Genomic DNA, 12,467 nt, shown 5'->3' on the forward strand with positions numbered 1-12,467 from the left:
GTTATTATATGCTAATGATCATATTAATCATGTGATGAGTGGGTGTGTCTTTGTGTCTGTCGGTCAGGATGCTGGTTTCCATGGTGATGCTGACAACGTCAAAATAATCAAACCCTTGAAGCTTCAGTAAAAAGATCCTCATGAAACTCCAAAGGTTTCACAAGAGAGCCCGGAGGAACCCCGCAAGTAAAAAGTGACCTTATAATAGTAATAATAATAATAATAATAATAACGAACTTTGTGCTCTTTGAGAAATGATCTTATTTATTTATTCAATGATGACAAACACGTTTTGACTCAAGTTTCCCACACTTTCAAATGCGAAACACACAAAGACTTGAGAAAAGTGTTCATAAATCGTTAATAAGCGTGAATAAAACGTTAGTAAGACTTAATGAAATGGTAATCAGTGTTAATTGAAGTTATCAAGGGTTAATACGGCATAATAAGACTTGAAAAGTTGAAGCGTCAGATGGCAGAGAAGGTCAGAAGGAACAGGAAGTGTGAGGGCGGTGACAGGAAGTTGAAGTATCGTGCGGAGGAGGACGTTGGATGAAATTGGAAAGAAGAAAAGCCAGAGTGCGCAATCTTTGCTGTGAGGGGCGGGGCCAGGCCGGGCGCCGGAACCGATCACAACCCAGCCTGTGGGGGGGGCGGGGCCCCGAGTTTCCCTCCAGGCCTCGTTATGCAGAGTGTTAGCATGCAGCTGTTAGCTTGTTGTGCGTTAGCATTTAGGAGGACTGCGGGACAGTGATGCTTGAAGTCCAAAGTTCTGCTGGTGCCGGACCCTGGTGGTTGCCATGGTGATCGGTGTGGCGACCACAAGATTGATGGGAAAGATTCGTGACGTTTGCAGAAGTGTTTGTGGGCCTGTCACCATGGCAACATGCAGCGCCTGGCGGGCCAAGCGGGTCTGACACCAACCTTAGTCGGCTTCTGTTTGGCGTTTTTTTGTTTGTTTTTTTCCCCAGTGTGGACACCAGGCTGAGGGCTGTTTGGACATTTGAATATTTTGCTGATCAAAATGTATATTTGGAGGCCAAACCCTCAGCAGCTTCTGAACAGAACCCACTGTAGTTTAGAACCCAGCCAGCTCCACATCACAGTGTTGTCGTCTGGAACGCTGCTGTAGAGAAAAAGGGCAGAGCCCACAAAAAAAAATCCAAATCAAATATTGAGTTTTGGAACAGGAGCTTGTCGTCTTTGTCAGCTGATCAGAATCTCAACCTGCTCTCAGGAGGTTCTGATCAGTCAACATGGTCTCACACACACACACGCACACACATGCACAGAGGTTCTGTTCAACCATGTGATCCTGTTTCTATTTGGAAGATAAATATATGAAATATATCATTAAATAAATATACATGCTCTGTTAATGTCTCTGCCGTTTTCTTGACAAGGGTCGCTAATGGAGAGTAGATGCAGTTGCACCAACTGCGCGCTGGGTGGCGACAAAGTACAACATACTCCCATCTTCTATGGCGCTTATCCTGACTAGGGTCGCGGGTATGCTGGAGCCTGTCCCAGCTGATTTCGGACGAGAGGCGGGGTACACCCTGGACTGGTGGCCAGCCAATGGCAGGGCACATATAGACAAACAACCATTCACACTCTCATTCATACCTATGGACAATTTAGAGTCACCAATGAACCTAACATGCATGTTTTTGGGAATGTGGGAGGAAACCGGAGTACCCGGAGAAAACGCAAGCACACACGGGGAAAACATGCAAACTCCACACAGAAATGCCCAACGGAGATTCGAACCCATATCACAAAGTACAGCGATTCTTTAGCAACAAGTTAGTTTGTGACAGGTAAGCTAGATCATTTCCAGAAGCTTAACAATTTTTTTTAACAGTTATGCTTCAATAGGGTGTCACTACCATATTTATGTGATAACTTCAAAGAAAACAAGCTATAGGAAAATAGCACTATCCGGCTTTTAGCCTTCAAATTGCTATGGAAAACCTGACGTACCTATGTGACGTATTTGTTATCATAGCCAAAATGCTAATAACGTAAATGTCACCACTTCAGTGATGTTCAGTAAATATGCGTTCTTTAATGTAAACATCAAAGATCTTGACATCAGTACATTTTATGAAAAAGAACACATCGTCTTTTTTGTGCTTTATCCTCCATCATTTAAGAGTAAATGGGTCTCAGAAAAGTTGACCGTTTGCATGTTTGTAGACGGTTGGTGAGGTGTGTGTGTGTGTCATTCATAGCTTGGGAGCTTTCAAGGTCACCTTGTTTGGCCAGCAGCCTGCGTGTGTGTGTGTTTTGCTCCCAAGATGACTTCCAACAGTCAGCATATTTACAGTCAAATTATGATTCAAATGATGAATTCGTCATCTGGCTGCCATGACGACAGCTAATGTTTAGTGCTCAACTCGACGGTAACCGTTCTACTGGTTTCTAACTTCATTGTCTTAAGAGACGCAAAAAGCCATAACCATGTGACTTGTGCGCGTGTGTGTGTTAGTACTGCAGGGGGTGCTCTTCCACCCCATTCTATGAATTGACTTCGATGTACGGTAATGGACTGTGTAAACGCTAACACATTAGCCATGCTAGCTTGCTTCTGTTGAGTCGATGATATCATATTGATAACTGCCAGCAGCCTGTTTGGAACACAAGATCCACGTGTAACTAATAAATAATCTACCTAATAACTTCGATAAAATAAAGTCGTTTGCTGTCGTTGTGGACTAGAACCCCGAAATGCTGCAAGCTAGTGGAGATGTGCGAGTCATGAACGAGTCGTTAAAAATTCCCAATTTTTTACCCAATCAGGACTCTCTTTAGTACTCGTCCCTTCCTCACCCCTGCTACCGCTAACCAAATTTTAAAAGGAAACAAGTTCACGTGCTAACAACTAGTTGACTAATACTCAGTCTACTTAATAATTACAATAAAACAAAGCTGCGTTGCTGTCGTTGTCCGTGTCTACCAGAACCCGGAAATGCTGCAAGCTCGTGGAGATGTGCGAGTCATGAACGAGTCGTTCAAAATTCGCAATTTTTTTTTACTACATCGCTCATTGACGGGGACTTGTCTCCGTTAACTCGCTCACGTACTCACCCCAGCTAGCACTAGTTAAATAAAAAATTTTTAACTTTTAACATCATAGCAACTAGTTGACTATCACTCAGTCCACTTAATAATGTCAATCAAATAAAGTTGTTTGCTGTCGTTGTAGACGAGACCCAGGGAATGCTGCAAGCTAGTGGCGCTGTGCGATTCACGAGTCCTTCAAAACTCGTAAGATTTACCCAATCGAGCATCTCTGGTACTCGTCCACTGATCAGTATTATATATCTGGATAGCTCATTGGCGATGACTTGTGAAGGCACACGGCCGCCATATTGCCACTCGCAAGAAACACTTCTCGACAAGCTTTTGCATTCGTGGTGAACTTTTATTAATTCGGATTGGACACAAATTTTGCCTTAAGATGCCTGCACGTGCAGCTATTAACTGCACAAATCGCCAGTTCAAAGGCTGTGGACGAACATTTCACCTGTAAGTATGATTGAAATGTAGATTTATGATTGATCATTTAAGGGTTTTGCACTGTCGATCTCTCAGATATTTTCGATCGTGTAAAATTCCTCTGATTAAATGTATGTCCAGAATTGATAGGTTTATATAGCTCTATAATAGCTAACAGGTAATGTACCTACTTTTTTGTTCTATCATGATAAATGTATTTCTTTAAGGGACGAAGGTTGCGTTACTTGAAGGAAGGAGAATCTCAGTGCTTCCATGATGCTTACCAGGCATTGTATACAGTGCAGTTAGCAAGCCAGTTGGCATACAAATGAGTCGGAAGGACCCTTCATTTGGATAAACAACAATGCTGAATGACTGACGTAAAAGGATTCATTCATATGATATATTCTGGAAAATAATATTACTGAACATGCATATGGGTATGTTTGAGACGGCAAACAACGTACAGTATTGTCTTGCCCAAAGCATATGGTTTTGTTTCAGTGTTGTTGTTTTTTTCTGTGTGTGTGTGTGTGTGTGTGTGTGTGTTTATGGTTATTACACATTATGGTTATCACATATTATTCCTGTTTTTTGTTAAAATATATTTCTATATCAGAAAAGAGGTCATTTCTATTTCATAACACAAACAAAAAAATCATCAAAATGTGAAATGATTTTAAAACTTGTCTTTTTTATGATTCATATTTTGTACAGACGAGAGCATAGTGAATTGTATGAAAGTAAGAAAAAAAAGTAAAGGATGATGACCATGGATTTTAGTGTAAAAAAGGGATAGGATATGCAGTTCAAATGAAAATCTCTTTCTAGAGGAGTAAAACTATCATTGCTATAGGGGAGTGCTGAGCCAGGGTGCACAGTACAATTTAGTCCCAAAGGCAATGAGAATTGGAAGGGGAAAAAGTACATTTAATATAGCAAAAGATAGAGAATAACGTATCTAATGGTTTTTAAGGGACGAAGGTTGCGTTACTTGAAGGAATGGGAGAATCTCCCCGCTTTTTAATGTCAAATATAGATGTTCTGTTAGCCTCTTCATCTGCTTTGTACACTGTGTACGCTGTGCATTTGTAGTGGAGATGTGAGTGGTAAGATGGCGTCTCTGTGGCTTCAGCGGCTTGCACGGCGGCGTATGAGCTATCCAGATATATTATACAGATCAGTGTACTCGTCCCAGTTAACTCATTCATTTGCTCATCCCTGCTTCCGCTAGCTAAATTAAAAAAGGACACCAGTCAACATGCTACAAACTACTTGACTAATTCAGTCTACTTTTTAATAAAAAAAAGTCGTGTTACTGTTGTCTCTAAGGTAAAAGTTGAGCAGTAAAAAGCGAGGTTTCCATAAAATAAACTTTATTTTTATCAAAATTTGATCATGACAGCAAGAAGATCATCACATGAATAATAACAATGCAGAGAAATGAAAGATATGCAAAAGTTGTGCTAAAAAGGACATGATATATAAAAATATTGCACTTTGTACTTTTAGGAGGAAGTCTGAACGTCAAATTCATTCTCGTGTAAACATTTTCACTTTGGATGCTCAACTTTAGTTTTGTGACTTCAGAAACATCAACAGGCGACTTGTGGTTCTCCAAGTTGGTCGTTTGTGCTTTTAGCACACACGCACACACACAAACACACACACACAAACACACAACACATTCATACAGTTTAAGTGCATCGGTGATGTCATCATCAGTTATTTTCTTCCACATGACCTTTGTCCTCTGATCCAGGACAGCGTGCACGTGGGCAGACATATGTGCACGTGCACGTGGGCGTGGTCAAGTCGCTTAGATGTCTGTCGGGAACGTCCTGTCCCGTCGTCAGCGTGCGCGCCGGGCGTCTGTGAACATCAATCAAGCGGTCATCCAATCCTGGGTCAGCTGACCTCGGCGGGTGGGGTAGGGAAGGGTGGGGGTGTTTAGCAGGGGTGACTGGTGTTGTTTGATCATGTGACAAGTTATCTGTGCACAGCTGACAGAGTGTGGCTTCCCTCCTCAGCGAGACGGACACGTGTCCAGTGTCCTCGCCTCTAGGACGGAACACGCCTCTGCCGGGTCAGGATACGGGTCCACCTGAGGGGGCGGGGCCACAAAAACACCTCATGAAGGTTGCAAAAACGTTTCACAGCTTCACTTCATTAAAACGTCTTTAGCTATTTGTGACTTCATGCTAGCACCGTATGCTAGCACCATTAGCATTAGCATCATCTTACTTGCTTATGCCAAGAATTCACTCTCAAGTATTGCAGTAATGACTGCATGTTGCATTCAGTGTTGTAGTAATGTTGGAAGTACAACATGTTTGTTTGTTTATCGTCTTTTCTACTTCCTGCTGCCACTGAAACAGTTTCAAAATAAGATGCCAATGCCATTACTTGTACTGATAGCTCTTTAAAATACTACCATAATTTTTAAACCACTACTACTACTAGAACTATAACTTTAAACCAACACTAATACAACTTTAAACTACTACTACGAGAACTACTAGAAACCAGTATGACTTAAACTAAACTCACTACTGAAGTTGAAACTACTACTAATGGAACTTTAAACTGCTACTACTATAGCTTCATCAACTACTACTACTACTACTACTACTGCAATTTTAACTTGAACTGCTACTACTACAACTTTAAAGTAGTAGTACTAATACTACTAGAACTTTAAACCATTACAAGTTCAACTTTAAACTATTACTGCTAAGTTTAAACTACAACTTTAATATTAAACTTCTACTACTTTAAACCACTGCAATTTGAAAATATTACTACTACAGGGACTTTAACTTAAAACTAATACTACTTTAACTTTAAACTGCTACTACTACAACTTTAAAATACTACTTACTGGAACTTTAACTTGAAACCATATATTACTACTTAAAACTGCAAACTACTTCTACTACTTTAACTTTAAACTACTACCACTATAACTAATATTCAACTACTACGACTGCTCTAAACTATTACTTCAAACTTAAATCTACTGCTACTTTAAAATAGTACAACTACTTTATCTTTAAACTTGTACTTTAAACTACTCCCTGAGGTTGAAACTACTGCTACTATAACATTGACTGCAAGTGTGCGGTGTTTACCTCGGCGTAGAGCGGGGGGGGCAGGTATCTGAACTCGCTGATGTAAGCGAGCAGCGGCGCCGCCTCGTGTTCGTGACGCTCGTCGGCGCCGCGCAGGCAGTGGCGCCGGTGCGCCTCGGAGAAGGCCAGGTCGCTGTAGCTCGGCGGTGCTGGAAACACAAGCGGCCGATTAGAGACGAGGACGCCCGCATGGCAAAAGGCGGGCGCGCGGCGACGGAGCATACCCTCGGGTCGCTCAGCCACGCCCCCCCAGCTGGACGCGCTGCCGTGGCTGCTGATGCTGGACGTGCGCGAGGCGGTGGCGTGCAGGGGGATGGTCCCGATCACCAACGGCAAGGACAGAGACAGGTTGAGACCACCTGGGATGTCCACGTACACCTGGGGGAGGGGGGTGGGACACAGGTGGTGGTCTCAGCGGTAGTACTACGATAGTGGTACAAGAGTAGTAATAGTACGACAACGGCTCACCACGAGGGCGTACTCCACGCGTATGATGGGACAGTCCAGGATGGACGGAGACACGGGGGGGATCTTGAGCAGTTTGCCCTCCCAGCTCTGACTCTTGCCCTGCGCCAGGGGCTCGCCCCGCAGGTTGGACACCAGCTGCTGGATCTCCTTGCCTTTGCCTTTGGCGAAGAAGGTCTGCGTCTGGTAGAGCGCCGCTTTGGGGACCACCACGCGAGACGAGCAGTTCTCCACCTCGGCGAAGATTTGGATGGAGTCGCCTTGGAGAGAGGGGAGAAGAGATCAGTCTGTCGGACTGAGAGAGAGAGCAGACGTGAGTGAGCGGGACGAGGAGGAGGAGGAGGAGGGGGCGGAGCTCACCTGGCGTGTAGCCTTTGCGGGCTATCTTGGCGCTCAGCGAGATGGGACCCGAGGCGCAGAACCAGCAGCACAGCGTCTTCTCCTTGCTGCCCGCCTGAGGAGCCTGCTGACGGTTACCATGGTGACCACGCAGCCAACACAGTGCCATGACGGAGGGAGGGGTGGGGGGCGGGGCCTACCAGCAGCAGCGGCGTGTTGATGTCGATGTGCTCGAAGACGACGAACTCCTTCTTCACCTTCACCGGGAGCATCCAGGGACGCTGGAGCTCCGCTTTCACCCAGTACCTCACGCTGCCGTGCTTGCCCTCGAACGACGTCGCCAGCGCCCTGCCGACACACGCCGCCGCACGTTCACTACGCGCCAACACGCTACTTTGTGTGTGTGTGCGTGCGTATGTGTGTGCTCTCACATCTGCGGCAGGTGGAAACTGAAGGCAAACTCGTGCAGGCCGGCGTGAAGCAGCGTCACGCCTTCGTCCACGCCGTCCTCGTCTGGCAACACAAAGCCATGTGACCCGTCAATCACACGTCAACATCAGCTACTTCTTTACTACTACTACTACTATAGTAGTACTAATAGTAGTATGCAGGCGTTCTAGTTCGTAGTATACAGTAATACCACTAATGGCAGTATGTAGTAGTTTTAATGTATGAGTATATTGTAATTCTAATAGTAGAATATAAGTATATAGTACTTCTAATAATAGTATATAAGTATATAGTACTTCTAATAGTAGTATATAAGTATATAGAGTATGAGTATGTAGTACTTCTAATAGTATGTAAGTATATAGTAGTTCTAAGAGTAATATATAAGTATATAGTACTTCTAATAGTAGTATATAAGTATATAGCGTATGAGTATGTAGTACTTCTAATAGTATGTAAGTATGTAGTAGTTCTAAGAGTAATATATAAGTATATAGTACTTCTAATAATAGTATGTAGGTATAGTAGTTCAGTAGTATACAAATATTTAGTAGGTCAGTAGTAGTATATATGTACACTGTATATAGTAAATAGTAGTTCCAATAGTAGTGTAAATATATAGTAGTTTGGGAGTAGTTGTATATAGTACTTCTAATAGTACATAAGTATACAGTGCTTTCAATAGTAGTATATTGGTATATGTAATCTAATAGTAATATACAGTATAAACACATAGTAGTTCTAAGAGTAGTAAATATGAGCTGTATTAGTAGTAAATAGTACTTCAAATAGTATGCAGAACTTTTAATAGTAGTATATAGTCCTTAGTAGTAATAGTATATATATACTGTTTTATATAAATATATACTTTCCAATAGTAATAGTGGAAGTTGTAATGTACCAGTTCTAATAGTAGTACAGTATATATATACTGTAGTTTTAATAGTAGTAGTTTGTATTTTAGAAGTTGTTGTCACGTGAGAGTGTAAAAGAAATAGTCAGCTTTGGTGTCGACGTACACGCGCTTCCATGGAGCAGGAAGTCGGGGTGTCACGCGCCTCACACAATCATGACTTCCCCAGTCTGGTGCGCGTGTTGCTATGCTGTCAAGAACAGTGTGTGCGTGTGTGCGCGTGAGCCTGCCAAGTTGCCGGCAGCGAGCAGAGCAGACCGGTCAGAACCAGCCTGAGCAGCATCCTCCTGGCTGGGTGACTCCGCCTCTCATTGGAGGAGAGAGAGACATAGCAGACAAGAGCGCAAGCTATGATTGGCGCGAGGCCACACCAGCCCCGCCTACACCTCTCCAGCCATGTGGCGCGTGCAAGGAGGGTGGAGGATGTAAAGCTGGGTGGGGGGCGTGCAGTTGACAAGAAGTTGACGTCACGTGTTGACGTCCAAACATTCACAAATTAAAACAACAAACAAACAAGACTTTCACAATAAAAGTCTTTAGAGTGGATGGAAGAGCCAACTTAGACTGTTAGCTTTGTGGCCAGGAGGGTGCCGACACTGCAGGGACCGCTGTCACCACCGACTAACAAGATGTTGAAAACAAACAAACATGACGTCACACACACAAACGAATGACCTTCCCCCCTCCCCAAAGAACCCGCTTAGTCAGCAAAACGAAGATGGAGAATGTGAGACACTTCAGACAAGACATGAACCATCTTGTCCTTCATGGCCTTTCATAACATACACGCGCACGCGCACAGCCCCCCCCCCCCGTCTGTGTGTGCATGTGTGTGCGTGAGTGTGAACAGGTTTGAACCGCTTCTAGCAAACAAAAGGGAGTTGTCCTCCTCTCCTTCATGTCATCACTTGACTTGTTTGTGTCGCATAAAGGTCCAAACACGACAGCCTTCCCGTTTCTGATCCCTTTTGGATCTTATACGTCAAAGTGTGTGTAACTTTGCTCAAAGTGTCAAAGTGTCAAAGATGATGATGGTGTGGGTGAGCTTCGGTTCCGGTGGCTCACCTCTGTCCTCGCCAATGAGACAGTCCCGGTGGTGCAGGTACTCCACCTCCTCGGTGTAGTTCTGCGTGTAGGCCGTGTTGGCTCCGGCGTTTCGGGACTCGGTCCAGCGGACCTTGGCGACCCCCCTCGCGGTCACGTCCAGACTCCTGACGCGAACATCCCCGGTGACGTCCACCACAATCCGGCCCGACACCAGCTCCCCCCCGGAGAACACCGGCAGGTTGTTCTCGTTCAGGGTGTCGAAGCACACAGCCAGAGCCCGAACTTTACCAAGAACCATGACGGCGGGTCCAAGACCAAGAAGACAAGTCCTAGGTGGGCAAAAGCACAGCCCAGTGGGCCTAGGTCCCGGTGGCCCTCACGGAGCCGGCCCGGCGTCGGTGCTGGCTCATCAGGTTGGACCCGCTCAGCTGATGGTGTCTCGGTTCGGCTCTCCTCCGCTCGCCTGTGCGTTAGTGCTGCGGCGCGCGCAGGCAGGCTGCGCTCTTAAAGGCGGCGTGCATGCGCAAAAATAACATCACTGGGCGTGGGCGCGCGCCGTAAACGCACGAGAAGCATGTGTCCTCCCGCAGCACCCCTGCGCGCACACGCTCCGATGATCATGAGAGAGGGGACTCGATTGTGACGTCACTCGCAAAGCCATCAACGAATTCGTCACTCAAACACAACCCGGAAGTGCAGCCTGGAGCACAAACACAAGTGGACACTTCCTTCGGTCCACCTAGCAACCAAATATTAAGAACAGATGTAGAATAATAAACATAACAATAATTAAAAGTGTGATATTGTCACCTATAGTTTTTAATTTATTTAACTAGCTTGATGAATTGTCATTACTTCATCTTACTGTTGTCTTTCTATGTGCTGCCCCTGGGGGGCGTCCTAACACTATGACTGACTATTTGATTACTAGATTGACAGTGTATGTCACAGTGTGTGTACGTGAGTGCACTCCTCACATTTTTGCAAACATTTGATATCTTCTTTTCATGGGACAACCCTAAAAACAAAGACGCTTTGATGCAATGTAAAGTAGTCACTATTCAGTTCGGAAAACAGAATAAATTTACCATCCCCTCGAAATAAGTCAATGCAACTTTTAATGTGTCAATTGCTGACAACAAAAGTGAGCACACCCCTCATGGAAATGTCCAAATGGCTCGCAAAGTGTGAATATTTAGTGTGGATATCATTATTCTGTATTTTATTTTGCTTAAAGTGTGAATATTTAGCATGGTTAGCATTATTTTCTTAACTGTCTTGAGCATGTTGTTGAGTAGAACATCACAGGTTGCTTGTGGAGTCCTCTTTCAGGCCTCCATGACCACATGACGACGGTGCTGCAGCTCACTTTCAGGGTGTTGGCAATCTTCTCACGGTCTGTAGACCAGGGGTGTCCAAACTTTTTCAACCGAGGGCCACATACTGAAAAATCACAGGGTTATCACTGACAAATAACATTGATATCTGGCCGCACGGTGGTCTAGTGGTTAGCATGTTGGCCAACACAGTAACAGCCTGGAGATCGGGAAGAACTGAGTCGATTCTCCGTTGGGCATTTCTGTGTGGAGTTTGCATGTTCTCCTCGTGTGTGTGTGTGGGTTTTCTCCGGGTACTCTGGCTCCCTCCCACATTCCAAAAACATGCATGTTAGGTTAATTGGTGACTCTAAATTGTCCATAGGTATGAATGTGAGTGTGAATGGTTGGTTGTCTATATGTGCCCTGCCATTGGCTGGCCACCAGTCCAGGGTGTACCCCGCCTGTTGTTGCCCGAAGTCAGCTGGGATAGGCCCCGTGACCCTAACGAGGAGAAGCGGTGTAGAAGACGGATGGATTAGCTTTTTCTCCTTAAATTGCTCTTTTTGCTGTTTTAATTTTTTTGTAACAAATATTTCAACTTTCTTAGTGTACATTTTTTCCTCATAATTTTATTACTTTAGTGTCATAATATACTGTATACCAACCAAATTTTTCACAAATTGCACATTTATTCTTTGTTTTGTTTGTTTCTTATACAGTCAAACCTGTCTTATCGGCCACCTGTATAGAACAGCCACCTGCCTATAGCGGCCACTGAAAAATCCCCCGCAGAAAATTTGCGTGTTATAGACCCTGTGTATAGCTGTCACCTGTCTAATGTACCCATTTTGTCTCCGTTGGTCAATATCTGACCGCATATAGCGGCCAAATTACCAACTCAAGTAGAAGCTTCATGCACGAAAAAGTTTAGTTTTTCAATCAATGAAGCCGTCGTGTGTAGACTTTAATTACTGAGTCCTAGCTCAGTCACAATCATTCACAAGATCCACACAAACTGTCAGTTGTTCCACATAAAAAAGCCGTCTTCTTTTGAGCTTGTTGCAGACAGTGACACCGTTTATTTCCTGGTGTGAGACAATGTGCACTGGTCAATACTGTAATGCCCTTGTTGTGGGGAAGGAGAGACTCACGTCGCCGATGCACTTTAATGACTTTATTAACAGCGGTTTATTAACGTAGTAGTTCTTTACAACTTTTATCCGCAGTCCCACGGTGCCCTCTACTGGTCAACATGTAACAGTATAATTATATGTATCTGCAAACACAACATGTGTTGTGCGT

At 44.3% G+C, this 12,467-nt stretch overlaps 1 protein-coding gene across 2 annotated transcripts; it reads right to left on the bottom strand.

The window, feature by feature from the left end:
- Window positions 1-4,860: 4,860 nt before the first annotated feature.
- Window positions 4,861-10,527, bottom strand: LOC129169777 (arrestin domain-containing protein 3-like). Of its 2 annotated transcripts, none has more exons than XM_054756514.1 (8): window positions 9,865-10,527; window positions 7,868-7,949; window positions 7,637-7,784; window positions 7,458-7,563; window positions 7,101-7,357; window positions 6,857-7,010; window positions 6,633-6,781; window positions 4,861-5,605 (listed from the first exon to the last, which is right to left on the bottom strand). In XM_054756514.1, the coding sequence occupies exons 1-8, from the start codon at window positions 10,142-10,144 to the stop codon at window positions 5,528-5,530; spliced, it is 1,254 nt and encodes a 417-aa protein (XP_054612489.1). In that variant the 5' UTR covers window positions 10,145-10,527; the 3' UTR covers window positions 4,861-5,527. The 2 variants fall into 2 exon arrangements, with proteins under 2 accessions (XP_054612489.1, XP_054612490.1); XM_054756515.1 differs by having other exon boundaries at window positions 7,458-7,560; window positions 9,865-10,518.
- Window positions 10,528-12,467: the final 1,940 nt, after the last annotated feature.

The sequence above is a fragment of the Dunckerocampus dactyliophorus genome, chromosome 17 (assembly GCF_027744805.1).
Source record: "Dunckerocampus dactyliophorus isolate RoL2022-P2 chromosome 17, RoL_Ddac_1.1, whole genome shotgun sequence".
NCBI classification, from domain to species: domain Eukaryota; kingdom Metazoa; phylum Chordata; class Actinopteri; order Syngnathiformes; family Syngnathidae; genus Dunckerocampus; species Dunckerocampus dactyliophorus.